At 34.5% G+C, this 27,546-nt stretch overlaps 2 protein-coding genes across 2 annotated transcripts; one reads left to right on the top strand and one right to left on the bottom strand.

The window, feature by feature from the left end:
- The first annotated feature begins 150 nt into the window (after window positions 1-150).
- Window positions 151-13,132, top strand: LOC122024395 (probable L-ascorbate peroxidase 6, chloroplastic/mitochondrial). Its single transcript, XM_042583019.1, has 11 exons — window positions 151-414; window positions 508-633; window positions 4,145-4,265; window positions 4,335-4,435; window positions 4,562-4,649; window positions 10,655-10,722; window positions 10,804-10,890; window positions 12,122-12,196; window positions 12,270-12,347; window positions 12,421-12,525; window positions 12,923-13,132. The coding sequence occupies exons 1-11, from the start codon at window positions 232-234 to the stop codon at window positions 12,995-12,997; spliced, it is 1,107 nt and encodes a 368-aa protein (XP_042438953.1). The 5' UTR covers window positions 151-231; the 3' UTR covers window positions 12,998-13,132.
- Window positions 13,133-14,152: 1,020 nt separating this feature from the next.
- LOC122023813 (transmembrane 9 superfamily member 1-like) lies at window positions 14,153-20,065 on the bottom strand. Its single transcript, XM_042582177.1, has 12 exons — window positions 19,899-20,065; window positions 18,795-18,987; window positions 18,566-18,670; window positions 18,378-18,395; window positions 18,196-18,284; window positions 17,946-18,098; window positions 17,367-17,501; window positions 17,070-17,236; window positions 16,082-16,176; window positions 15,507-15,880; window positions 14,787-15,060; window positions 14,153-14,668 (listed from the first exon to the last, which is right to left on the bottom strand). The coding sequence occupies exons 1-12, from the start codon at window positions 20,001-20,003 to the stop codon at window positions 14,601-14,603; spliced, it is 1,776 nt and encodes a 591-aa protein (XP_042438111.1). The 5' UTR covers window positions 20,004-20,065; the 3' UTR covers window positions 14,153-14,600.
- Between the last annotated feature and the right edge of the window lie 7,481 nt (window positions 20,066-27,546).

Here is a 27,546-nt window from a genome sequence, read left to right as displayed (position 1 = left end):
CCGACGGCACTAGGTAAGTGGCTGCAGTGTGAAACGCCCGTCGGAGTGGAATCAAAGACCTTGTTGAATGACGCGTGGCGATCTCCAATTGCTCCTTCTCTCGGCCCCACTCAAGTTCAAAAATAAAATAAGACGGTGGTCAACACTGGTGTGCCCTCTCTCCCCACGACCCGAAGCGCCAGAGTAGCCTCGAGCTCCGGTGATCGATCTATTTGGATTGGGATCCCGGCGATGGCGAAGCAGCTCTGTGCTCCCTCTTCCTCCTTCGGCCTCTTCCCCGCCGATTCCCAGCGAGCGGCCCTGCCTTACGCCGCCGCGGCTTCTAACCTTCCCTCCCCTCGCCTCCGCCGCTCCTTCCCCTCCTTCCGATCCTCTCCCTTTCTCGGTTCTGCTCATTCCCCACTTCGTTTTCAGGTATGCTCTCTTACTTCTGAGCTCCGATCGCAAGGAATAGGAACGGTGTTTTGATTTTCGAGTTATGTGCCGTCGATCTGATGTATTTTCCAGAGGTCAGCGATCAACTCACACCGGGGTACGTCGGTCGTTTGCGCGGCTTCATATCCGGATCAACTGAGGGCCGCTAGGGAGGACATTAAGGAGCTTCTCAAGACAACCTTTTGTCATCCTATTCTGGTATTCTAGTTCGTTATATTGTAGTACTCTGTATTGTTTGTTAGATCCGGTTTCCAAGTTTTTGCGATGTGTTTTGAAGATAAGTGCTAAACACCTAAATATAAAATTAAAACATGATCATACCCATTAAGCCCCGTGAATTAGGTTGCAATTTCTGAAGTCAAAGTGAGGTTGGAATCCAGGAAGTGGATCCTTGAGATAGTTCACTGAGCAAACAGAGACTTCCGAAGGCAAGACGGAATCCATATGTCAGATGGAAAATAGAATATCTAGAGGCTCTACGTTACTGTCTTAGAGGTTAGGAGTGGCAATTTGTTGTATCATGTTAGTATAGTTAAGTTATATGACAAAGTTATTAATATTTTTTAAAATAATTTATATCCACAACCAAGTTAATTCATATAAATTGTTTATATATTTGGATTGTGTCGTGTCATTTTGGGTTGTCTTTGTTAATCGTGTTTTGCGTTGAGTTGGATTGTATTATCAGGTCATGTCTAAGATTACTAGTTCTAACTGTTCTTTTGGTGTCTTGAGAATGATGGCCCATTAATATAAACTGAAGCAAAGAATAATCTTTAGTTCAAACTTTTGTCATTATAAAATGCAGTCAGGCAGAAATGACAGTTACCACGGCATGGAGTATTGGATTCTTAGAAGCATAACTTTTAGTAATCAACGATCCTCTTGAAATTTATCAAGGTTCTAAAATTCGCTAGGCGCTAGTCGGGCGGCGGACCAGCGCCTAGCGCCTAGGCCGCCTAGGCGGGGACTAGGCGGCGCTAGGCGGATTCCTCGGTATTCCTTGTTTCATGTGGACTGTGGATAATGTCATATACAAATCTAAATGTTGTCTTAAACAATTTCATAGCAATGGAGATCTAACTATGTATGCTGAAATAAATACATACTTTCCAATACCAAAAAATGAAAAACTATAAAAGAAAATTAATAGTTTTGTGCAAAGAAAATATACTAGACTTAGTAAATATGAGTTAAAAAAAACAGTTAAACAATAGAACATGCAGTAAGTTATCATAATCATATAGCAAACAGTAGAACATTGGAAAATAGTAGCAATAGTTCAATTCAAGATTACAATGCATTGTGAATCAGTAACCAGTAACCACTAAGCAAAATATAATTGTTAAATAACATAAATCATGTCTTAACAAAATGAGTTCAAAATTACACAACTAATAATATCTCATAAACTCGTATTTATTCTGCTTCCTCTTCTCCATAATTTTCAATAACTTGTTCTTCATCGGACACAAACTCAATATCATTATTGTGATCCTCGTCTTCTTCTTCAGATTCAAAATCATCTTCATGAAGTTCTCTCACTCTAGAGCTTCTTCGGGGTTGTAGATTTTCATCCGCTCCACTTGCTTCATCAACCATTTGCCAAGTGAGCCCAGAACCTAGTTCAACTTCATCATCTTCCCCACCGTCCACAATCCAACCTTGTGCATTTGAAGCATCTTTTGCAAGAAGGACATCAACATTTCTTTCTTTTTCTCTTTTTTGTTTGTTCAACAATCTAGCATTAAATTGGACAAATACTAGATTGTTCAACATGTTGGCATCCAACCTATTTCTTTTTTTTGTATGAATCTAAAAAAAAAACAGAGAAAGTAAATATTATAGTTAGTACCTGAATATAGAGTAGACATTAAAAATTATAACTAATTTAATTAAAGAGTAGACTAAAAGTTTAAAACTTACTCCTTCAAATGTACTCCAATTTCTTTCACACCCAGATGAACTTGTAGTTAATGAAAGTATCCTCAATGCCACCCTTAGCAAGTTAGGTGTGTGAGCACCGTATGTACTCCACCATGCACATGGATCAAATGTATCATCATTTTTTTCACATGCTTTTGCTGCCAATGTTTTTCCAAACAACCCAGTCTTATTTCTATATTTTGGAAATTCCTTGTTAATAATTGTATCTTGTAGATCTAACTCATTGGCATGCAAAGTTTCCATGCATTCAAAAATCCCCATTGCGACCTCCTCATAAAGAGCAATAGAACTATCTTTGTAGTAAAAATAAAGATTCAACAAAAAAGCAGTGGTATGCAATGATGTATCAAGTCTATCCTTCATTTTTGACTCAATAATGACTATGATAGGCTGATAATTTGATTCCACGTTATTCAGAGCCACCTTGATATCTTCTTTAGCTTGAAGAAGCTCCCCATGTAGAAACCCCATCGATGGCTTTCTATCTCCATCTACCAATCGAAGAACTCTTAGCAAAGGAGCCAATATTTTCAAACAAAGTGTCACACCATTCCAAAAACTCATGCTCATCACTGTAGAGTAAGCCAATTTTCCTTTGTTTGTTTTTGACCATTTACATTTCTCCCACATATCACTTGTAAACATGGCTCTTAAACTAGCTTTTTTTTTCAATCAAACTTTGCAATGTGAGGAAATTTGATGCAAACCTGGTAACTCCTGGTCGGACTATGTCTCTCTTCTTCGTGAAACTTCTCATCAATGATAAAGTCTTATGGTGAGCATAGATGAAAATGGTAAAAGCCTTGGATTGCTCAATCACCTTTTTATATCGTGGAAGTTTGCCAATACTTTCAAGTATGAGATTAATAGTGTGAGTTGCACATGAACTCCAAAAGATCCCGGGTCGTTTTTCTCTCATCAATTTAGCTGCAGCCATATTGTTGGTGGCATTGTCTGTTACAATCTGAATAATATTCTGAGCTCCTACTTATTCAACACACTTGTCAACATACTCAAAAATAAGTTCAGCTGTATGCGCCTCCTCTGAAGACCCATTGAAAAATAAGTTCAGATAAATTCCTAATCTAGTTGTAATTAAAAAATCATATTTTCTTCTTTCACCTCCATTTGTTTTGATGGTTCCTTTATGTTGTGAAAATATGAAAGAAGTCTTGGTGCTATGAAATATGATAGATGTGTGAACAATTTCTCTTATTATTAAAGTTTTCATTAACAATACTAATACAGTTGCTTTTCCATCTAATTTACAATTTTTAAGGTAATATATTGTGTGTTTCTGTAGGCAAATGCACGCTAGCCTGAAAATGTAACAACAAATTACTACAAGAAAAGTGTGTATTAATAAAAAGAAACCCCCAATATTTAAGAATTTGGCACTAGAAATTTTGATGACAGTAATTTTATTATTAGATTTGTTGGTCTACCTCCTGTGGCTAAAACTATTAATGATAGTTTTAATTTGATTCATTATTGAATGTGACATTAGTCACTTTTCTATCATTAATAACAATCTATTTAGTATAATCACTAAATGATATAATAGTGTCAACATTTTATGATAAATTTTTCCATCATGTAAAAATAATCATTTTTCACTGGTTTGTTACTGAATGGTTTTAGTGACAATGTTTTTAATAGTATCTGTGGTTAGAACCTCATGCGTCAATGGTGCATTGCTCTTTATTATGGTAGATGCATTAGGCTGAATCAAGGTACAATGCCATGATTTTATGGTCTACAGGTACGTCTAGGATGGCATGATGCTGGCACATATGACAAGAACATTGAGGAGTGGCCACAATGTGGGGGGGCTAATGGTAGCTTGCGGTTTGAAATAGAGTTGAAGCATTCTGCCAATGCTGGTACTGAAGTTATTAAACAAAAATTCTAGATCTTTGTTGAATATGATGGTTACTGACTTCGTACTGCAGGTCTTGTAAATGCTCTAAAGCTTCTTCAGCCTATCAAGGAAAAGTATCTAGCCATTACATTTGCAGATTTGTTTCAATTAGCCAGTGCTACAGCCGTTGAGGTTGGTCTTTTTTATTTTCTGACTTAGTTCCTCCAAAACTTAGAATTCTTTTACAACCAACTTGTGTTTTATACTTTTTGCTGGAGAACTATTAGAACTAATATTGATTGACTCTTTGATTCTCAGGAGTCTGGTGGTCCTCATATCCCTATGAAGTATGGAAGGGTTGATGTCTCTGGACCTGAACAATGCCCTGACGAAGGAAGACTTCCTGGTTAGAGACCCATGCAAACTTGCTGATAGCAAGCAACTTATTTCTCAATTGATCTTTGCATATAATACTCACCATGACAAGATTTTGAGTGAAATATTATCCTCTTTTTGTGTGTTGAAATGTGTTTTTTTTGTTCATATGCACAAAAGTAGTTATCACTCCCATGTTCTAAAGCAACAAAAAAGAGAAAATATTCTTAAACAAATAAGGTCTCAGATGTTTTGAAATGTTTCATTTTTTATTCATGCAATATATGACATTATTCTCTGAGTTTGCTTATGATAAAACATCTATAGAATTGAACTCTTGAACATTTGATGTTTTGAAGTGTTTAGAAGTTTTTATATATGCAATATTTGACTTTATCAAAGGAGATTTATAGGGAATGATAATAATTGGAATTGATTTAGAAAAATTTCAAATTCATATTGAAATGATCGATGTAAGGGTGGGATACAAAATTACAAGAATGTTAGCTTGTTTAAAATGATATTGGTGTTTTCTTTAATGAATTCTGAAAAATTGGCATACACCTACACCAGTTAGAGTTAGAGTTTTATTATCAATTGTTATGTCAAAAGGATATTCACACATCTCTACAATGACATGATATTGTCCACTTTAGGCCTAAGCCCTCATGGTTTTGCTTTTGGGCTCTATCTAAAAGGCCTCATGACAATGAAGATATCTTACATCATTTTAAATTCATGATTTTTTCCAAATCTTTCTGATGTGGGACTTTTATTGAATCACAATAATCCTTCTCTCAAACGAAGGATTATCATTACTTTCATGATCTAGGCCTCCCCGCGAGCATCCGATCACTCTTAATCTACTCTGGGCCTTCCCCGCAAGTATCCGGTCACTCTTGATTTGCTTCGAGCCTCCTGTAATCATCTGATCACCTTGACCCGCTTCAGGCCTCCCCACAAGCATCCGGTCACCCTGACCCGCTCCGGGTCTTCCCGTGAGCATCCGATCACCCTGACTTGCTCCGAGCCTCCCCAAGAGCATCCGGTCATCCTGTCCCATTCCGGGGTTTCCCGCGAGCATTGACCTGTTGTAGTCCTTCCCCGCAAGCATCCGGTCACCCTGACCTACTCCACACCCCTTAATATTCAGTCACCCTGACCGGGTGACCCGTTGAAGGCTTCCTCGCGAGCATCTGATTACTCTTGACATGCTTCGGGCCTTCCTGTGAGCATCCGGTCACCCTGACTTACTCTGAGCCTCCTCGCCAGCATCTGATCAACCTGACCTGCTCCGGTCCTCCCCATGAATATCCGGTCACCTTAACCTGCTCCAGGCCTCCTCCCCGCGAGCATCCGGTCACCCTGACTTGCTCCGGGCCTCCTTGCAAGCATTTGGTTACCCTTGACTTACTCCGGGCCTCTTACAAGCAGCCGGTCACCCTGACCCTCTCCACGCCTTCCCCGTAAATATCTGCATCCCGTCACCTTGATCTGCTCCAGGCCTCCCACAACTTCGTTCAAGGCTGCCCCACATGGCATCTGGTTAGGACCATGGTTGTGATACCCATTGTTGCACAAAGTGGGGGGTACAACTCTCAACCTCTAACGCAAAAAATGAGAAAGAGAGAAAGAAATCACGCGGAGCAATGAGACAAAAACGCACAAAAAGGAGCAAACACAAGGAAGCAGAAGAAGAGAAGAAGAGTTACCGTGGTTTGACGGTGTGCCTACTCCAAAAAATAACCGAAGTTTTATTAGAATTCTTTCTACAGAAGAGAATCATATTCAATGATTCTCATAATCCAATAGGTTTACAATGATCCCTATAAACAGTGCCTAACCCCAGACCAAATAAAATCGTAACGGAATTCTGTTATAAAAAAACGCAATAGAATTCTGTTATGAAAAATCGCAACAAAATTTTGTTATGAAAAACCGCAGCAAAATTCTGTTATGAAAAATCGCAACAGAATTCTGTTATGAAAAATCGCAACAAAATTTTGTTATGAAAAACCGCAGCAGAATTCTGTTATGAAAAATCGCAACAGAATTCTGTTATGAAAAACCGCAACAGAATTTTGTTATGAAAAACCGCAACAGAATTCTGTTATGAAAAATTGTAACAGAATTTTATTACGGAAAAACCTTAACAGATTTTTCTTTGATGACACCATTGCATTGGCCTTCATCTAAATATGAGTCACCCGTCAACAATCTCCACCTTGGCGAATATTCATCCCTTTGTAGAACACGAGTATCTGAACAAAACTCCACTTGGATCTCTGGGTCTGGGCTTCCTTTCTTTAGCATCTAGAGATATGGATCAAGTTCAAGCAATACTTGAACTTCTCTGTGGTCACTGGCTTTGTCAGCATGTTTGCAGTGTGAACCTACTCAAGTTGAATTTCCTCAAAAGCAATCAACTCTTTGATCTTGTGAAACCTCACATCAATATGCTTGGTTCTCCCATAATACACCTGATTTTTCCCTAAATAGATATCACTCTGACTATCACATAATAACTTGACTCCATCTTACTGAACGCCTAATTCTCTGACCAACCCTGTAAGCCATAAATAAAGCTTCCTTCGCTGCCTCAGCTGTTGTCATGTACTCCGATTCCGTAGTAGGCAATGCAACAATAGATTGTGTCATAGATTTCCAACAGATAGGCCCTCTTGTCATAGTGAACATGTATCCTGTAGTAGATATCCTATCATCTAAATCTCCTGCTACATACCCAGCAACTGAAGGATCTTCCGGTTGTCTACTGAACATGATGTCATAATCAGTTGTATTTCTCAAGTATCTTAAAATCCACTTTATTGCATCTCAATGTGGCTGACTAGGATTTGAGAGAAATTTGCTCTGGTCTTGTGTAAATCATGGCATGCATCAGACAACCAACTGCACCGTCATAAGGAACCTTTAACATCTCTTGGATCTCGTCATCCGTCTTTGGACATTATGTACTGAATAACTTGGCGCACTCACTAACTTTGTATTTTTCATGTTAAACCTATTCAACACCTTCTCTACATAGCTACGTTGAGACAACTATAATCTCCTTGCAGCTGTGAATCTCCATTCCAAGAATCTTTTTGGCCTCTCCCAAATCTTTCATGTCAAGTTCCTTGCTCAGTAGCTTCTTCAATTTATCGACGTCTTTCATCTTCTTCGCAATAATGAACATGTCATCTACGTATAGTAGTAAGAAAATCAGTGGTTCATCTTCAAAGCTCTTCACATATATGCAGCAATCATACTCACATCTCCTATATCCGTTTTGAATTATGTATGAATCAAAACATTTGTGCTATTGTCTAGGAGATTGTTTCAATTCATAGAGTTATTTCTTCAACTTGCAAACCAACTGCTCTTGTCCGGACTGACTAAATCCCTCATGTTGTAACATAAAAATCTGCTCCTCAAAATTTTCATGAAGAAATGTCTTCACATCCATTTGCTCTAGCTGCAAATCATGATGTAATACCAAAGCCAACACCGCTCTAATTGATGTATGTCTTACTACTGGAGAGAAAATTTCTTCATAGTCAATTCCCTTTCTCTGTGAATACCCCTTTGCTACCAATTGAGCCTTGAATTCTTGTCCCTCTCACATTGTTTCTTTCTTCTTGAATATATAGCTCTCTTTCCTTCAGGAAGTTCTACTAGATCCCACGTTTGATTCTTCTCAACAAAATTTCTCCTCCGACATAGCACCCGTCCACTTGTCTTTTTCAGAGATGCGTATCGCTTCCTGGAAAGATGTAGAGTTTCCTCTACTAGTGATAAGCGCATAAGATACCAAGTCTTCGAATCCGTATATGGTGGTGGTTTTACGACTCATCTCGATCTACCATCCGCTATAGTGCGATGCTCCGTGTGCTCTGAGAGTTAGAATCATTGGAGTCATGAGTCTCTAGTTCCACCTGCACAACATCTTTCTCCATGTTGTTTTGTTGTGTTTCCTTTCCTTCTTCTTGAGTATTTCCTTTTCATCAAACACCACATCTCTCAATCAAAGTCTCACGTTGGAAAGGTTTGGAAAAGATCATGGATTTAAAAGGATGTAAGATATCTCCATTGGCATGAGACATTTTGCGTAGAGCCCAAGAGTAAAATCATGAGGGCTTAGGTCTAGAGTGGATAATATCTTGTCATTGTGGAGATATGTGAACATCTTTTGGACACAACAAATGGTATCAGTCATGGTCCAGACCAAATGCCATGTGGGGTGGCCTTGAACAAAGTTGCGAGAGCCCGGAGCAAGTCAAGAATGACCGAATGCTCGCGGGGAGGTCCGGAGCATGTCAAGAGTGACCGGATGCTCGTGGGGAGGCCCAGAGCGGGTCATGGTGATCGGATGCTTACGGGGAAGGCCCGGAGTAGCTCAAGAGTGATCGGATGCTCGCGGGGAGGTCCAGACTATGAGAATAATGATGGTCTTTCGTTTGAGGGAAAGATTGTTGGGATTCAATCAAAGGTTTGGAAAGAATCATGGGTTTAAAAGGATATAAGATATCTCCATTGGCATGAGGCCTTTTGGATAGAGCCCAAGAACAAAATTATGAGGGCTTAGACTTAGAGTGGACAATATCATGTCATTGTGGAGATATGTAAACATTCTTTAGACACAACACCAATCGTATAGTTGATGTTTAGATGTACTAGGTTTCGGGGTGGTTTGGTTTGGTTTGCCTTAGTGATTAAATGAGGCTTTGATGACCAACTGAGAAACTAGTTCACTCAAGTTGTTCAACACACTTGACTAAAGTATTGAGACTAAAGTGATGTGGTTCGATTGCCACTCGACCTATAGAATCAATAGTAGGTAGGGAACTAGTGATAGCACTCAGCGGTCAAATGAAACTGACTAGAAAGCTTAGACATGTATTAGAGACATTACTTTTGGCTTGATATGTTACTTGGCTGCTTATAGTGAATATGGCCCCACTTCTTCCTCTTTAGAGGTTGTGGCCAAACCCATACCTTGGTGTACAGGTAGGGATACAACGTTGCACTCCTTTGACAAGAGCATTTAATGCAACAATGTGGATCATATTAAATAAGAGGGTAGTTCTATGAGGGTAGGACATAATTTTTATTGAAGCCCTAGCCATCGAGGGTTGTTCATGATTTGTGAATGATACGTTCATTGTTCATCCTCTGCTTCACTAGGTTCTATATTAGTAGTGACTCAGTGAGACTCTCCTAGCACCAATGTTAATGGTTTAGTTTGAGGAGTGTTTTGGTTTGTTTGGTCTTAGTAATTTGATGAGAAAGCAGTTCAGTTGAGTTGCAAATCAATTGAAAGGATTGCATTTGAGAGGATGTGATCCAACTCCCTCTTTACCCACAAAATCAATTGTGGGTGAGGGCCTAATGATGGCATTCTATAGTTAATGTCAACCATGTAGGGAGGTAAGGAATCTTAGTCATGTGTAGTAGAGACATTACCTACTGGAATTTTGCTTGCTTTTTCATAGGATCTGATGGTTTGGCTTCATTGCTCTCTCTTCGGATGGCTGGCATAGCAAGTCTCATGGCACGACATGTGAAGAAACACCACTTCATCCTTGTTTAGCCATGGCATTTGATGTAACTCAATAGATCACACTAAATGTGAGGTTGTCCATCATATTTATGTGTTCTGCACCAGGAGATCTCTCTCCTTAGTGGGTGCCCACTAGTCATGGATCTTGTTGGTCAAAGGGCCACTTGCCCACGAAGGTTCCATTAGCTAATGTCCCTTGAAGGTGCCGATTGCTTTGCCATTGAAAGGAGAGTTGAGTGTTGTAGGTCCAACCAGGAGTTGGCTCCTCTAAACTGAGGTCACTTGGAGTGAGATCATTAGTTTTCTTTTAGCGCAATCACTTTGCATAAATTGATAATAACATATTTGATTTTCCATAGGTGCTTTCAAATGAGACTGGCATGTCTCCTCGTCTGTGAAAATTTGTATTACAATCCTTCTCTGTCCCTGTTGGATATTTGTTTTCTCACTTATTCCACTTCTATTTTTTTTATCAGATGCTGGTCCTCCTTCACCTGCTGATCATTTACGGAGTGTATTCTACAGAATGGGCTTGGATGATAAGGTTTTGTCATAATGTTTTCAACTAAATATGATTTCATAGTTAATATAACTTTGCCTAAAATCCTCTGTTTCCTTGATTTAGGAGATTGTTGCCTTGTCTGGTGCACATACGCTTGGTAGATCCAGACCAGAACGCAGTGGCTGGGGAAAAGCAGAAACTAAGTATACAGTAAGTCATCTGTTTGTTTTATATCATTAAACCATATAAATAAAACATTAAATTTTCTAGAGTAGAATACCCTTTCTTTTCCAACTCAAGCTCCAATTAAACTATATATAAGGCTAATAAATGTTGAGAATTTGAACATTTTCTCAATTCAAATCACTTTATGATACAACAACAACAACAACCAAGCTTTTTCCCACTACGTGGAATTCAAATCACTTTATGATACCTAATAAAAATATATTATCTTGCATAAACAAGTTGCCTGTTGCCCTGTTTTTTTAACTAATCAAGAGAAATGAAAAGAAAAAACTGAGTGTTGAAGCTAGTCTTCATAGCATCCTGATATCAACTCATTGGCTATTTTTGTCTAGGCAGTTCCAAAAATTGCAAACTTAGTCAAAAAAAATTTATCATGTAACTTTGTGTTATGAAACTCTTATTTTTGCGAATTTGAGATGGTATGAGGAAATTTTAAAATGTCAGGTACACTTTGTTGTGTTGTTTTTATTACCAAAGGCTTGACTCTCTAGTTTAAGCTTGTAGGCTATCTTGTTCTTTTGAAAAAGTAATTAATTTGCAAGAAAACATACATTGTAATTTCTTCAAGCTCTTTAATCGACCCATTCTTTTTTACATAAAAAATGGTATATGCTCTTTTCAATTTTTTTTTTTTTTTGCTGAGTTTAATTTATGTGATTGTAACTGTTCTTGGTATCTTATCTATTTTTCTGAAAAAAAATATCTGAATTAGTTGTGTTCTCTCTTTTTTTTTAAGTTTTCTAAAATAAGATATATAGTAAGATAAAAAAGAGGGATCCGTTAATAATGATAAAACAAGATAAAATTTATTTAAATATAGATAATGATATAGTAGTAGATAAAGTTAAATGGCATAGAGGGATTCATGTAGCCTACCCATCTAGTGGAATAAAACTTAATTGTTGTTGATCTCAGGTGTCCAAATTTAATTGCACAATTTTCAGAATTTTTTCCTAAACAGTCCAGCTTTATTTCTTGCCTTGCTATGTGATATATATAGTGTCAACTGGACTTCCTATGCAGCCGCTAAGTAATGTTGCCAAGACACTAATTTTACAAATTTGAAAATGTTCAAATTTCTGGTTTAATTTTGTTTAAAAATTTACAGATCTTTTAGGCACAGTGTTCTTGTCTCAACTTGTATATCGATAGTGCATTTTTTCTGTAATTGTCTTCATATTTTTTACAACAGAAAGCTGGACCTGGTGCACCTGGTGGACAATCATGGACAGTACTGTGGTTAAAATTCGACAATAGTTACTTCAAAGTAAGTTCATTTTCTATTCCTTCTTAGTAGCTATAAGATATTAAACAGAGTTTTACTTGGAAAATCCTTATAGGACATCAAAAAACGGAAAAATGAAGATCTGTTGGTCCTACCCACAGATGCTGCTCTATTTGAAGACCCACAGTTTAAGGTAAACAAATTAAGATGTTATTTCCACTCTAAAACGATCCAGAACAACCCAACCTTACTATACACAATCACAGGTCTACGCTGAGAGTTATGCAGAGGATCAAGATGTTTTTTTCAAAGATTATGCTGCAGCCCATGCAAAACTGAGCAACTTAGGTGCCAAATTTGACCCTCCAGAGGTAACATTTTGCCCTATTAAAGGTTTTCATCTAAATACACACTTGTCACTATAAAATGTCATACTACATGTGTCCTAAATCCATAATTTATGTTATTTTCACTATCTCCGTCAATTTAAAATTAGATCAATCGTAACAGATGATTATATTTGTTTTAAGTTAGTTGTGCACCTAGAATATCGTTATTCTTGACAAACCCAGGTCACCTCAAGTAACAAAGAAATATAATACATCAAAACGAAGTATAGTCATAGATCAAAGTTACAGGAACATTTAAAGTGAAATTTAATGATCAACTAAATTAAGATTCAAGGTGATAATTATGCAGAGTGAATGTAGATCAGTATATGTATATACATGTATATAGCACTTGTAATTATATAAACTTTCATTTCAGGGGATCATAATTAACGATGACTCAAATGTAGCACCAGAGCTTTTTGCTGCAACGGAGCATTCTCCTAGTGAATAATAGGTGCTTAGCTGCAAAATTCATTATCAGTTTTTAGTCGTCTAGTACTGTTGGAAGAAATAAATTGCATTCGATCACCAACTGAATTATGTATGAGTTTCCGAAACGTTGGCGTAATTTAATATTTTCTGCGCACGTCAGGATAATCTTTATTGATAGCTCCAGCCTCAGGCTAACAATGAAGAAAACGTTGAAGCGAAAAAATATCATTTTTAAAAAATGATTCATTCTATTAATTATTTAGAATCTTATTAAAAATTCAATTTAAAGTTAATGATATGCAAATATATCAAAACTCAATTGAATCCTAAAATGAAAATGTTGATGTGCAAATTATCGGAAAGGTAATTATCTTAACAAATATTAAAAATACTAAAATGCAAAATTAATTTTAAATTGATTTAATATAAATCAGACCCTTATTATTATTCACAGGCATTTAGGCTTAGCAATATCATTATTTTTTTTAACAATAAAAAAACATTAATTATTATTAGTCAATTTATGCTCACTTTTTTTACAGTTTTAAAATATGTTATATAATTCTTAAATATCCTAAGTAAAACAAAATACATTTTTTCAGAATTTTATTTAAACTCGACTAAATTTTAATTTCGATCAAAACTTCATTGAATATCAAAATATATTGTATAATTCTTTAGAATTATATTGGTATTTATAAATTGTACTAATTTTTTCTTAAAAAAAATTAAACACTAAACTAATTATATAACTACCGGATTATTATATGATAAAAAATCATAGCATAGTAAACTCCTAGTATTATGAGGATTATTATATGATAAAAAATCATAGCATAGTAAACTCCTAATATTATGTGATTCTATCAATATAGATGGAGGATACCACTTCTTATTCTACGCATAAATCACCCTCCGTTCTTATTCTACGCATAAATCACCCTCCGTTCTGACATTCTCCTATTCATACATTTCTACTATTTTTTTTCTTTTTTAAACACATCAAATGACGCTTCGTTTGATTGTTCCTTAATGCTTAAATTCTTGGATCCATCACAACCATTAATAACTCCAGAAACATTAAAAAAAAATCCAGCATTGTCGCTAATGATTTCCGATTCATATACCACGTGAATTGCTCGCAATGAATGTTAAGTACAAAGATGAAACAGAGTTCATAGATAAAAGATTGAATGGCATTTAGGAAAAACCAGATTGAAACATTCAAATCACGTAGTAACTAGAACTAATACGCAAGGTGATAGGTTGGCTTTCCAGTTCCGATCAAGCCTTCTTGAAAAGACATTATAAATTACAAGCACTTGTTGAAAAAGAACTCTACGACGTGGACGGAATGGTACCAGAATTAGGAGCTGCCATCTGTGGGTACACTTGTAGCGATTTTACTACTGGATGGCCCTTCTTTTACATAATTACACTGATATACGTAAAGAAGATGTGTCAGTTGTATTTTCAATATTATACTCGTAAGCTAAAAAAACATAAAGGAAAAAAAAAAAAAGACTAGCACATCCTTCTTCATGTAGTCAACAATCCAGAACTCAGCATGAAGTTCCACTATTTCAAAATTTGGATAGTATATGCTATCTGTCTGCATGTAGCTAGTCACATTTAATGTTTCTGTAGATTCTTCGCACAAACAGAGTGGAGCCAAGATAGCCCACAGCACCTGAAATTTGGAAGTCGTCAATAGAATTTAATGCTGTGAAAATAGATTCGATGATCCTCCTCAGAAACAGAATATAAATCATGGAGTTTACAAAGATTAGAAAATAGGTGGAACTCACCACAAAGTATTCCTAAACCCAAACAGAACATTAGAGTATAGCCAAAGTAGAAACTAGTCTGGAAAAAGCCAAACATTTTGGTCTTCTTGTAGTAGTAGTATATGGAGTAAAGGTACACGTAGATGGCAGTTGATGCAGCAGAAAAGAAAGAAGTCCATTGCCAGTGATAGTTCTCAGCATTTAACAAGAAATATGTGCCCACTATGGTCACACAAATGGCAACAATGACAAGGATCAAGAACACTAGCAGCATGAATCCATACACATAATATACCTGTCCAAGCAAGGCAATCAAAATGATTAATCCAAGACTAAGAATTTGGTATGTCTCGTCAAGTATCTGAACTGGACAAAATGCCAATTACAAATTTACATTTCAAAGTAGGAATAAAGGGCAACCAGCACATGAAGCTCCCGTCAATGCAAGATCCCGGAAAAGAATCTATTGTATGCAACCTTACCGAACTTTGCAAGAGGCTGTTTTTGAGACTCTGAACTTGTGACCTAGAGGTCACACGGCAACAACTTTATAGTTGCACCAAGGCTTCCCTTCACATTTCAAACTAGGAATACATGAAAATAAATATTGCCTGTGGCAAAATATTACTTGACATACCAGTGGGGAATATTGCCATTAACCGATAATAATGATTTCAACTACTAAAACGAGAGGAATTTTAAACATTATTGTGTAAAGTTACAAGCACATACATACTTTACCTTATAATTCCAAAATGATGTGAAAACAAAATACATCTCAATGAAGATACTGCCAAACGGAAGCAATCCTCCCATAAGTGAGATGACAGATGGCGTTAGATACCATTTCTTCTCAGGAATAGGACGTGGGATAGTTTTCACACGGCATGGATTGTTTGGCAAACCACTCCAGTTTCTGCCAACAACAGTGCCTAAAAGTGCAAGAGGAAATGAAATGAAAGCCCATAGGATGAACACAACCACCATTGTCCCAAATGGAATAGCTGCCAACGATCCATAAAATATAGCAATTGTGTTAAGTATAAAACTAATCCCAAAGCATATGATGGGAAACAATGATGCCGTGAGAATCATTGCTTTTATCCAGTGTTTACCTGCAAAAAGAAACAGATGTAATATTCAGAAACAATTATATAGTGAAAGTCTTTTCTCTAAAGAGAGTAGCTTCCATGTGTTTGTGAAAGTCTAGATTTGTTAATATGACATGGTAGTAACTTTTCTCAGAATAAATCCTATTAATAGGCATAAAAATGCATATTCAAAAGAAAAGGAGAGGATTTCAAAGCAAATCGTACCACCATTGCGTGAGTAAAGTCCACCACTGACATAGCCAGAGATGAATGAAGTAAGGGCATAGCACACAATGAATGTAGTTATGATAGCACCTCGCCTAGTTTAAATTCAAAAAACATTTTTGAGTAGGATGAAATAATCACAATTAACATGCAAAAGACTAGAGGAGAAAATAACACAGTAAATATCAAATTAAAACCAGAACTCATATTGAGCAACCATAATCATTCTATTTTATACTGAATTACTGATCCGCATTGATGAAAGACAGAATTCAGAAAATATCCATACCCAATAACCTAGTCCGAATTATTTCAGTCAGAGTATTAACAATGTACATACAATAAGCTATCTAATATTAATATAGTAAACTATCACAATTCTGGTCAATAAACCAACAGAATCAGCAGAGTCAGGAATAATCAACTTGGAAGTTATAGGTTAATGGAATATGACACTTCATGTATTTCAATACATAGTTGACTGGTAAGCAATATTCCAAATATATTGATCTTAAAAGAAATGTAAACGACCTTGCTTTGCTCCAAAATTCACCGCCAAAGAAAAGTTGAGAAAAATGTAATGGCCGTAAATTGTCATGTTGTCATGATGGAATTGTGTACATAACCAAACATGACATACAGAAAGGAAATACAATCCAAAAAGAAGGCACAAAACAGCCATTCTCACCAATCTTGAACACTAAAAAACTGTCACCTGAATGATGAGTACAACCATATAATCATACTAACAGAAGAGTTAAATCAGATCAATTATCATTCTCTTATAAAATATTAATTGATAAGAATAAATTAAAGTCAAATGGAATTAAACAGGAATGAAAGAACAAAATAAACTAGTTGAACTTCAGATAACCTCTGGTGAAGTGCTATTTTAAGTATCCCATGGAAATAAAATCACAATCAAGCTACTCATTTTCTTTGCATTAACTCCATTTAGCATATAAAAAAACAATGAAACCGTGTGTACCCAATATATAGTGTCCCAATAATGGCCAGCAAAATAACTAGAAGAACAAGTGTCGCCAACTGGGCACCAATACCAACAAGAGCAGACATAAGAGCCAAATTCTGAGTAGGCCGAAAGACATCCCCATGAACTAATTTCCACCCAGATTCTTCACTAACGTCTCTTTCCTGAGAGTGACCAAAAATCAATTCGTAGAAAAATCCAAGTTGGCTATAGAACCATGACTTCGACCCATCACAATATCGACTATGAGAGCGGCTAATTTGAAATCTGCATGTCAAACAAACACAGCCTTACCAGACTTTCAAGATCATCATCTTCCCGAGCATATTTTGCATAATCATTTCTGAGAGTTCTCATCAATATCATAGATACGAGGCCAGTGAGGAAAATAACCATCATGAAAGAATTGAAGATAGAGAACCAGTGAATCTGTGGAATCAGCAATTTTTTGTTATCTCAACTCAAAGAGGGCACAAATTTTTGGATAAAAAATATCAATGGTTATCACTAAAAAGGCTTTAATGCAATATATATACTGTCAGATTACTGGAACAAGATAGCTTGTATAACATTCTTTTCAATATGATCAGCAGAAAACTTAAGAGGCTCTAATATAATGCATTGACGTCCAGAAAAGATCCATTTGTAAGGTAGCAAAAGAGCATATGATACATAACCAAGCAATAACTGAATTACCTTGTGCTAAAAAAATGGGTAATCTTGAACAATAAAGGTTGCATAACAGATTTCAAAACCATGATCACCAGGAGACTTAAGATGTTTTCTCTAATATTATACATGGATATATGGAAAGACACATTGTGAGCTAGTACAAGAATATATGATATATAGACAAGCAAATAACTACATTACCTGGTGCTCAAAAAATGGGTAATCCAAGTAAACCTCAAATCGGCGGGCAAATGTTACATTTATTGGCTCCCATTTGACTGAATATGTCATGTCAAACTTTTTCCCTGGTTCCAAAAGTTTAGGATTTTCTTGAGTGAGATTAACATGAATAATCTGCAACAAAAAAGACCATGAAAAATTGGAACCAAACTTGTCTCTTAGGAAGAAAAACTTTTACTGATCTCTTAGAGACAGCCGATGGTTGACTTACTTGATTTGTGTTGTGTTGGATGAGAATGTTTTTATGTGTGTACAGGTAATGTTTATCTTTATTATTCTTGTCAGTCTCTCCAACAAACCCTGAAAGTACAAATTTATATATCAAGGAAAATTAAGATTAATGAAAATTAAAAAAAAACATATAAAATGCATTAACAATTGACAGGAGCTTACCCCAAAAAGGTAAGTCATCTAGAATGCAGCTCCAAGTGAGAATGAGAGAGAAGAAATAAATTAAGGATAAGTAACAAAACAAAAAGAAAATAATTCCAGATGAACAAATGAACACGCAGGAAGAAAATAAAACATGGTATCCCATATTTGTTGAAGTACCAGATAGGTGAAACCAACTGTGTCAATACCTATGAAAAATTCAAACCAATAAGAGTTCTCTATAGCATCTGCGAATTTCTTAACTTTTGTGGCATCAAGTTCAATCATACAAATGGTACCCTTTCCAATATTTCCTGCACATCAATTTTCAAATTGAAGAAATAAATCATTAACTTTGCACCCCATCTCATAACCTGTATTTTCAGCCCCATCATGAATTGAAAAAAGAGGAAGGGATTGTGTGGAAAAACTACATACTTTCAAACTTGATAGGGATCTGGCTGTCTATTAGTTCATTTCCGCCTAGGACCTCTCCTAGCCCACCCCACTTATGAGCAGGGTTCTCAGATGGATGGCAAAATGGAAGAGTATAATAGTTGTATGTCTCTTGGGGGTTGTTATATGGCCCAACCTTGTTTACCCATAGTGTAACTAGGTCTTCTGCTTGGTACTGCAAATAAATTGGCGGTGCATATGAAAATTGCAATAAAAATAAAGACTTGTTGAAAGATACTTAAATTAGCAGAAAAAGTGGCAATATATACTTATTGAAAGAATATCGATAACAATAGCAAAATACTGAAGAAATCTCAATGACAAAAAATAATATTTCTTATATCTATGGTATAAAAACAATATCGACAAAACAAAAATGTAATCAGTTCTAAAAACAAATTGAAATCAGAGTTGTGCCGTCTATGCAATAGAAGTGATTTGTATGCATTATCCCCTCAAGCTAGTAATCTCACATTGAATACAATTGAGCTATGGAAGGAATTAATTTGATTTGGTGAATTAAGATCCAGTCCTGGTTTAAGTAAGACAAGCAAGCACATGCGGAGTTGAAGGTGATCGATAAAGTCAAACTTGCCCCACGAAGTGGATCTTAAACTTACTGATTAGACAAAACCACTCTTTCCAAATTCAGGAAATCAGATACTATGAACTTATAAAAGCTTCATGGAGTACCAATTTTTCACCTCGGTTCCATTGCTTGAAACTTCATTCAGATTGACCCCCATGTAGAAGACCACCACTGGTATCTGACTGAACTACTACAGCTTGGAAAAAACCACCATAGATCGCCAAAACGAGGCTAAATCCAAACAAAAAAATAAACCCAAAGCCATATTGAGCCCTAATCAAGAAGTCTCGGTAAACAATCCAGGTTCAGATCCATACGTAGACCAAAAGAACAATCAACACCGAACGGATACCAAAATACGCGATCACCGCAGAAAAGGTTTTTCAAATCAAATGATGGTGGATACAAAATATAAACGAAAGATATCGCCAAACGTGCTAGAAATCTGAATCATGATACGGCGGGCTGGTAATCCAGCAGTAAGGAAAACGGCGTACCTTATGGTCGGACTCCGAGGCGGAAACAGTAGCGGCTATCAAGAAGAGGAGAACGAAGGCGGATGAGTTGAAGCGAGGGAGGAGAGATCGGTCGGCGAGAGGCATCGCCGAAAGCTGGATCTGAGACGGCGGTGGACACGAAGAAGAAGGGCCGTTTAAAGTCTTTTTAATTTGAGGAAGAGGATTACTTCTATTAATGAGCGCCGGGCTAGGAAAGCAGCCTATCGGGTCGGGTTTGATCAATCGGTTATGGTCTCGAATCAGGTCTACTCTAGCTTGGTTAACCAGACCCGGATCCGCCTAATTGTTTAATGTTGCTAATTGGATATGGTATCGAACGCCTCGCAGCAAAAAATCGAAGCTGTTCCTGGGAAACGTATATCTAAATTATGCTATTGATTTTGAGGATGACTAACTCAATCCAAATTTTGTATAGATATTAGATGGGGAGAAATTGAGAAGCGTTTCTAATTAGCAGTTCATTAACTAGTAGCTCATTAACCTTTTACTTGTCCCAGGCTATACTGATACGGTAAGATATTCAGATTATTATCTTAGACATTCGAGATTCGAACCCCAACTATGAACCTCATAATTTATCCTCAGATTATATAAAAAAAAGTAAATTATGAAGTTAACTTATAATTGATCATCCAACAATCAGAAGATGAAAAAAAAAATTCCTTAAAAAATATATTTTTATTTAAAATTAATCTCTTATTTTATCGTAATAAAATTATCACTCTCATTAAATTATCACTATCTGATTTAACTGAATCGACAAGGGCTGTTTTTTCCAATGTTTATATGGATTATGGACCAGAGAATATGGTTCACTAATTAAATTGGTATCTCTTGACTCTTGGGTTTGTAGAAGATGAGTTAGTATTTTCAGTTTTGTAAGGAATAAAAAGGATTTATGGATAGCTATCGGAGCAAAGTAGACCAGATCCTCTGGACCCATTGGTGGGGATGTATAGTTCCCATCTATTTTACATATGGAGACCATATATCCCCACCAATACATGATAAGGGAACATCCTCTGGACCACAAAAGGATCTCCTCACGGAGCCAAGCTAAAAAAGGGTTGAGGGATAGTTATGCTTATATCCTGTTGTCACATCATGATACTTTGATTTACTTTTAAAAAGATAATGGCTTATAATTTAATGCAGACAAAAGCCTAAGACCTTGTCGATTACACTCGTGTATTGGTATATGGACTGTGGGCTCCACTCTTGAGTACGAATGTACGATCCTACCTAACAATTATAAGTTGACTCGTGAGTGCTACCCACCCGACCTTCGCTTGCCGAGTAAGGCTAGTCGATTAAAAAAAGTCCATCGGCTATTCATTCTATTCACTATGAAAATTTAAGGCAAAATATCTAATAGTTTTTTATCGTTTAAAAAATAACATTTAACATTTTTTATCAAAAAATTATAGGTGAGAAATTTTATAAAAATAATTGTGTCCTTTTTAAATATTTTTTAGATAATAATCTTTTATATATATATATATTAAATTGAACATTATATTATTCAGTAAAAAAATCTAACAAAATTTATACATAAATCTACCTAAACAATAGGAAAACAACAATTTTGAAATAGATAACTAACTAAAAACTTATTTCATCGTCCTCACTAAATGAAAAAAATCAAAATTCTAAATTAATGAACTAAAATCAAATGAAGATGAAATAAAGTTCATCATTAAAATATCCTCCTCATTATCAATGTGACAGACAATAAATGAAAGACAATTATATTTTTTTTATTATTTTTTATAATAATTTCAAAAGGGTAAAAAAAATCTATTAAATTGACCATTATATCTTTTAATAAAATATCCTCATAAAATTCATATATGAAACTACATAAACAATAGAAAACTAGTAACTCTAAAAGAGATAGTCAAAGACTCATTCCACCCCTCACCAAATTAAAAAAATAAAATTATAAATTGATGAACCAAAATCATTCATACTCATTGTATGTCATATTTGATGAGGAGAGAGATATTTTTAATAATAAACTTTATTTTATCTTCATTTAATTTATTAATTTAAAATTTTGGTTCTTTTTAGATTTGGTGAGGATGATGAAATGAATTTTGGATTGATTATCCTTTTACAGTTATTTCTTTTCTATTGTTTATGGTGGTGTATATAAATTTTGTGAAGTTTTTTACTAAAGAATATAATAATCAATTCAATGTGCTCTTTTTTTTTTATTATTATTGAAAATAATAAAAAATAAAAAATATAATTATTTTTTACCAGATTTTTCACATCTGACTTTTGGTAAAAAAAAAATGATTAAATGTTATTTTTTAAATATAGGATAAAATACTACGGGATAAAAACACACATGTGCTAAAGGTATTTTATTAGAAAATAAAAATAAAAAAAAATACTCTTTACTCGTATGATTATCAAAGAACCCGTGTTAAAAATATGTTTATCCTATTTTTTTATTTTTATAAAAATATTTCAATATTATTATAATAGCTTCAAATAAACTCTTATAATATATTATTTTAGTTAAAATTAATTTAATATTGATTAAAAATATTATTTAATTAAAATTGATTAAATTTGATAAATCTGATTAAATAGTAATTTTAATCAAAATTACTTAGAACAGTTTGGTTTAAAGTTTTGATTACGTATATAACTTTGGCCAAGCTTCGGACTGCGGAACGTGGCTTACAATTCGGATTTGCGAGAAAAGAAGAATGTGTAAGAAAGAAGATGCTAGATGGCAACTACTTGTCGATAGAGCCGTCAATTTGGGTTGGACCTGTCAGGTTAGTCCATCCCGTCAAATAATTTAAGTAGGTTGGGTTGAAATTTTATCAACCCAAGTCCGTCATGGGCCGATCCGCCTAGGCCTGCGACCCGCTCGGACTTCAGTTGCCCCGCGGGTTGAAAAACACATGTAAACTAAGTTTTAGGCTAATTTATTATCTTTCTTTGTTATAATTTTGAAATAAAAATAGTACTTTTCATCCAACATAATTATTTGTTTGTGTTCATTTATATTTAAAATACATGTTAATGTATATATTTAATTGCAGAAAACTTGTTCGAAGTAAAATGTTGAAGATATGAAATATTTTTAAATTTTTTAAAAAAATTTTGATGGGCCCGCGGGTTGATCCGTCAAACCCGCAACCCGCCTTAGAATGGGTTGGGTTGGAAATTTCCCAACCCGCCAAGTTGGCGTGTTGGCCCGCCCCGCCCCGCCAAATGATTAACCCACCACGAACCGACCCGCCCCACCACGGATTGGCCCGTCTGACAGCTCTACTTGTCGATCAGTCGGGGTTTGTCTTTTTCATCAGTCCGGTATACATTATAATTTGCTGTGCCGCCACTGACGGGATCAGATACTATGATCTGTAAAGACTGGACCAATTTTTTATCTAACTTTTATATTAGTGGGAGATAATGATCATCATTTGTTAACAGATAAAGGGTCATTATCTTCTATCAATCCTTTTATCTTGGTCCAAGAATAAATTAGGATAAGGGACCAAAGGATCCCATCTTATTATTGACTTGGGCTAAAATTAGTTTTGATAATTGTGATGATGAAAATAAGAGACATTTTTTTATAATTATCTAATTTGTTTAATCTCTGATTATTTATTATTTTTTTATTTCACCTTTTATAATGCCTTATTTGTTCAAATTTAAAAATTAATACTAATGTAATTGTAATTAAGTAAAAAATTTCATTTTATATTTTAATAAAATAATAATTTTATTTTATGAAGTAAAAATTAAGTAATACAATTTCTTTCTATTTCTATCCTAAATATACTAAATTATTATTCTTTATTTAATTAATATTATTTTTAATTTGTATAAAAAATAAAAGAAAATCTCTATGATAATATGCTAAATGAGAAAATTTTATGTCACTTCTATTATAACTTCAGTTTATATTTATTTATTAAAATGTTTCTTGGTAACTTATTTTAAATACCATTTTTTAAAGGGTTCACCTTTCCAACAAGCCCATGGTTTTACTCCACAGGCAGGTGCAGTTGATTTATATATAAATGTGTTACTTCTTGGCATGTTTAGTAGAATCTTGACAAGAAGTATTATCATTAGGGGATAATATTTCTAAGACTGATTTGTTAGTTAAAGGATGAATAATAGATGGATAATTTGATACTATAAGTGATACTATGAGTGTGGAAAAGAAAAGAACATAATCTTTTATTAGAAGAAAAGCTCTGTCAGGTGCCAAAAGAAAATTTAATCCTAATATTAAATGAATATTCGGATGTAATAAGTGTTTAATCCAAAGTTTAGAAAGTAAAAGGAGTGTGATATATTGGTCGCAATTATCGTAAAATCTTAAATGTATATTAGTAGCAAATTATGTACAAGCTGACTGTTGGCCATCAAACTAAGTACTGATTAATGATTGTGAAGTTGTTTTTATAAAAGTCTTTGGTAATATTGAAAGAAAAGTGGTTTTATTTATGGTAGAGTTAGTAGCCCTGCTATCTAAAAAGATATGTAATATAAATTCATGGCCATGAATGCTTACAAGACATTTGACTCTAATGTCTAGAGTTTTTCTTGTGTTATAAATACTAGAGACTTTGATAAAAACTAGATCAGTATCTAATTGGTGGTGTATTGGAGAGTTGCAAGCCTTTACCTGTAGCAAAGACTTGTGTATCAGGTGAAGTAAGGAGGTTGTTTATTTTTTTATCCATGCAATCAGGTTCTATTTCTAGTTGATTTATACAGGTTTCTAATCAGAGACCCTTGTTTTAAGTAAAAAGTTTCTACAAAAAAAACATGGAATGTTATCAATTCCGGTTTTTAGTATCCAATCATGTAGACAATTAATTTCTGCGGTAGGTTTAGCACTAAGTTGTCTTAGCATTAAATTTGTATTATTTGGGAACTCTTCTCATAATTCTTCTAGATTATCTAAGGGCAAGTAATCTTGTGTTTCAAGGTTATGAGGGTAAGAAGGATATAAGAAAGAATTCACTAGGTTGTAATTAGAAGAAGGCACGCGGTACTTCTTTCACTTCATCTACAGAAATAATAGACTACATTGAAAATGTATCAGAGACATCTGATTGTACTTCTACTAAGTCAAGATTGGTACAAGTGACTAATTTAACTTCCCTTGTATATAAATTTTTTTATTTGGACAAGCAGAAGATAAATGTCCAAGTTCATTATAAGCAAAACAAGTAATAGTATTAGCATTAAGTTTTCTTTGGTTTGAATTTTCTCACATATTTATCTTTATTGAGATATGGTTTCTTTTCTCTACTTTTTCTCTCATAGTCTTACATTTTTATGGTTTGGTACAGAATGTTTGGGTGCTCTTGAAACTACTTTTTCTCTCTACTTTCTCTCCTAATTCTGGATTACAATAGTTTCTTGAAACTGATGTTAATGCTAAGAAGTCATTACAAAAAAGGTTTAATCCAGTTCTAACTAAAGAGTTGTAATTGTTCTAAGTCTCTCATAGCTTCTCTTTGTCTTATGTCTAATCCTATGCTAGTATCTCTAGTTGTAAATAACCTATGTATTGCATAACAAAAAGTAAGTATGTTATTTTCTTGTGAAGCAATTCTTGTTATCTCCTTTGTATAAGTGGCTTTGTAAGCTTCCTATGCAGCTCTGGCAACATCACCTAGGTAATTTTCTCCAACCCATACCATGGCTTCACCAAATTCTATGTCTAGTTCATGTTTGGCTTGGTAATTTTTTTTAACAGAGACTATCCATTGTTCTAAATAGGTATCATAAAGTTGTGGATCATCGCATTCTCTAATATTTAGTAAGATTGAGTTTTTGCCAAAATAAGTAATTTTAGGCGGTCTTCGTTTTCCTATTGTTCTTAACAAAGGATTATTATTGGAATATAGAGTAATCTTTGTTCTTAGAGGATGACCTTCTCCATAATCCATAGTTCACATAGAACTTTCAGGAGATCTTACTTGTAAAGGTTGTGGTCTAAAATTGCTAGTGCTATTGGATTCAGCTGGATTCATTAAGTTAACATTTGAGAAGTAATTATTCTTTGTAGCTATAATATTATGATCCTCATCAAAATATAACATCCAGTCAGGCTCTAATTTATGGTGTAAAAGGTCAAACTTTTCTAATCTGTTAAATCTTCTTTAGTAAAACAAATGGTTATTTCAAATGGGAGGTAAACATATTCATTTAAGTCTTTATAAAATAAATAGCTAGCCTCATTATTTTGGTTTGTATGATCTAGATAATTGTTACATTCTATGTTCATTAAGTTCATATTAGTTTGATTATCATCATGCTCCTCTTCTTGCGATGTTGAAGGTTTGTAATTATGAAATCTTACTATAGATCTACCTTGTCTATCTTGATAAATAATAGATTCCATTGGTTGTAAAGTTTGGGTTATTTTATTTAATTCTAGATTGAGGGTCCAGTCTAGTCCGACAAGTAGATTGGATGAAAAACCTTTAGGTTTGAGAAAATAAATTCCTTTTGTAGTAAGCGTTTCAATAATATTGTTTATATAGACTTTAAACTATTATTAATATTAGTCGTGGATTTTCTTAGAAATATTATGTGTATTTGGATATTATATCGTTGAAAATCTCCTTAGTCTCTTGCTTGGACTGAGATCTTAATATGTTATATAAAGTCTGGGATAGTCATATTAAAATTTGGACATAAATATGTAATTCTCAAATTGCTATTCATATCGATTTCAACGAGTCCAATAACAATCTTATCATTATCAAAGAATCATAAGTCATAGAAGACTAAAAATACCTTAGCTCCGATGTTTTTTCTAGTAAGTCCTCTAATGTCAAATACAATTAGTCTTAAATGGATATAATTTTGTTTACATTGTAGAAATGTTCTTGCTGATTCTTTAGTCATAAGTGTAAAACGTTCTTCACCTCCATCTAGTAGGTGAAGTGGTAGTGTTATGCGATATCTATATAGTACTGTCGAAAAAGATAACAATCCTTGATTGTATATTCTTATAGGGTTTAGGGTATTTAATTATTCATTTGAAAAAATGTCTAAATTTTTGTTCAATGTCTATAAGTTATTCTAGTTGATAAGTAACTTTATTGGTTGATATTCTCCTGGGTATCATAGATAAAGTTCTATTTGGTTGTCTTAAAGTTTGTCATGATCCTGTGAAAGATTCTGTTTGTGTTCGAGTTCGTAGATCCATTAGAAGAGAGATCTTTTACTTGGATAGTATATGTGAGAAATTTATAAGTAGTAGATGACTGTCTGAGAATTATTCTTCCAAAAGAAAATTTACTTAGATCTTTATTTAAATTTCCTAATGCTTCTTTTAGATTGTTTATTTGATTATTTTTTTGTTAATATGATTTTCAAGGGTCTAGTAGGGCTAATGTGATATTATTTTGTTGTTTCAATAGTTGATCTCTTTGACTTAATAGAGCAGAGTTTTAATAATCAGTATTTTTGTTTTAGTAAATTGTTGAGAGAAATTAATGATTTTTTCATAGTAAATATTTTATTCATAAAGTACTTAGGTCCTTTTAGAGTGTTTAGGCTTTGATACCAAGTTTCAGGTTTCAAATTTCAAAGTTTCAAGTTTCATGTTTCTATTATGCAAGTT

The sequence above is a fragment of the Zingiber officinale genome, chromosome 9B, assembly GCF_018446385.1.
Source record: "Zingiber officinale cultivar Zhangliang chromosome 9B, Zo_v1.1, whole genome shotgun sequence".
NCBI lineage: Eukaryota > Viridiplantae > Streptophyta > Magnoliopsida > Zingiberales > Zingiberaceae > Zingiber > Zingiber officinale.
The sequence above is the reverse complement of the archived record's forward strand: the minus strand, read 5'-3'. Positions and strand labels throughout refer to the sequence as shown.

What these genes read in the sequence shown, in the direction of transcription:
- LOC122023813 (XM_042582177.1), bottom strand. Translation starts at nt 20,003, where the DNA reads ATGCCTCTCGCCGACCGATCTCTCCTCCCTCGCTTCAACTCATCCGCC. An exon ending in CCTCGGAGTCCGACCATAAG is followed by an intron (nt 18,988 to 19,898) that starts GTACGCCGTTTT and finishes ATTTATTTGCAG; the next exon opens with TACCAAGCAGAAGACCTAGT. An exon ending in CATCATTTTGGAATTATAAG is followed by an intron (nt 15,061 to 15,506) that starts GTAAAGTATGTA and finishes TTGCTTGGACAG; the next exon opens with GTATATTATGTGTATGGATT.
- LOC122024395 (XM_042583019.1), top strand. Translation starts at nt 232, where the DNA reads ATGGCGAAGCAGCTCTGTGCTCCCTCTTCCTCCTTCGGCCTCTTCCCC. An exon ending in CCTTTTGTCATCCTATTCTG is followed by an intron (nt 634 to 4,144) that starts GTATTCTAGTTC and finishes TATGGTCTACAG; the next exon opens with GTACGTCTAGGATGGCATGA. An exon ending in TGACGAAGGAAGACTTCCTG is followed by an intron (nt 4,650 to 10,654) that starts GTTAGAGACCCA and finishes TTTTTTTATCAG; the next exon opens with ATGCTGGTCCTCCTTCACCT.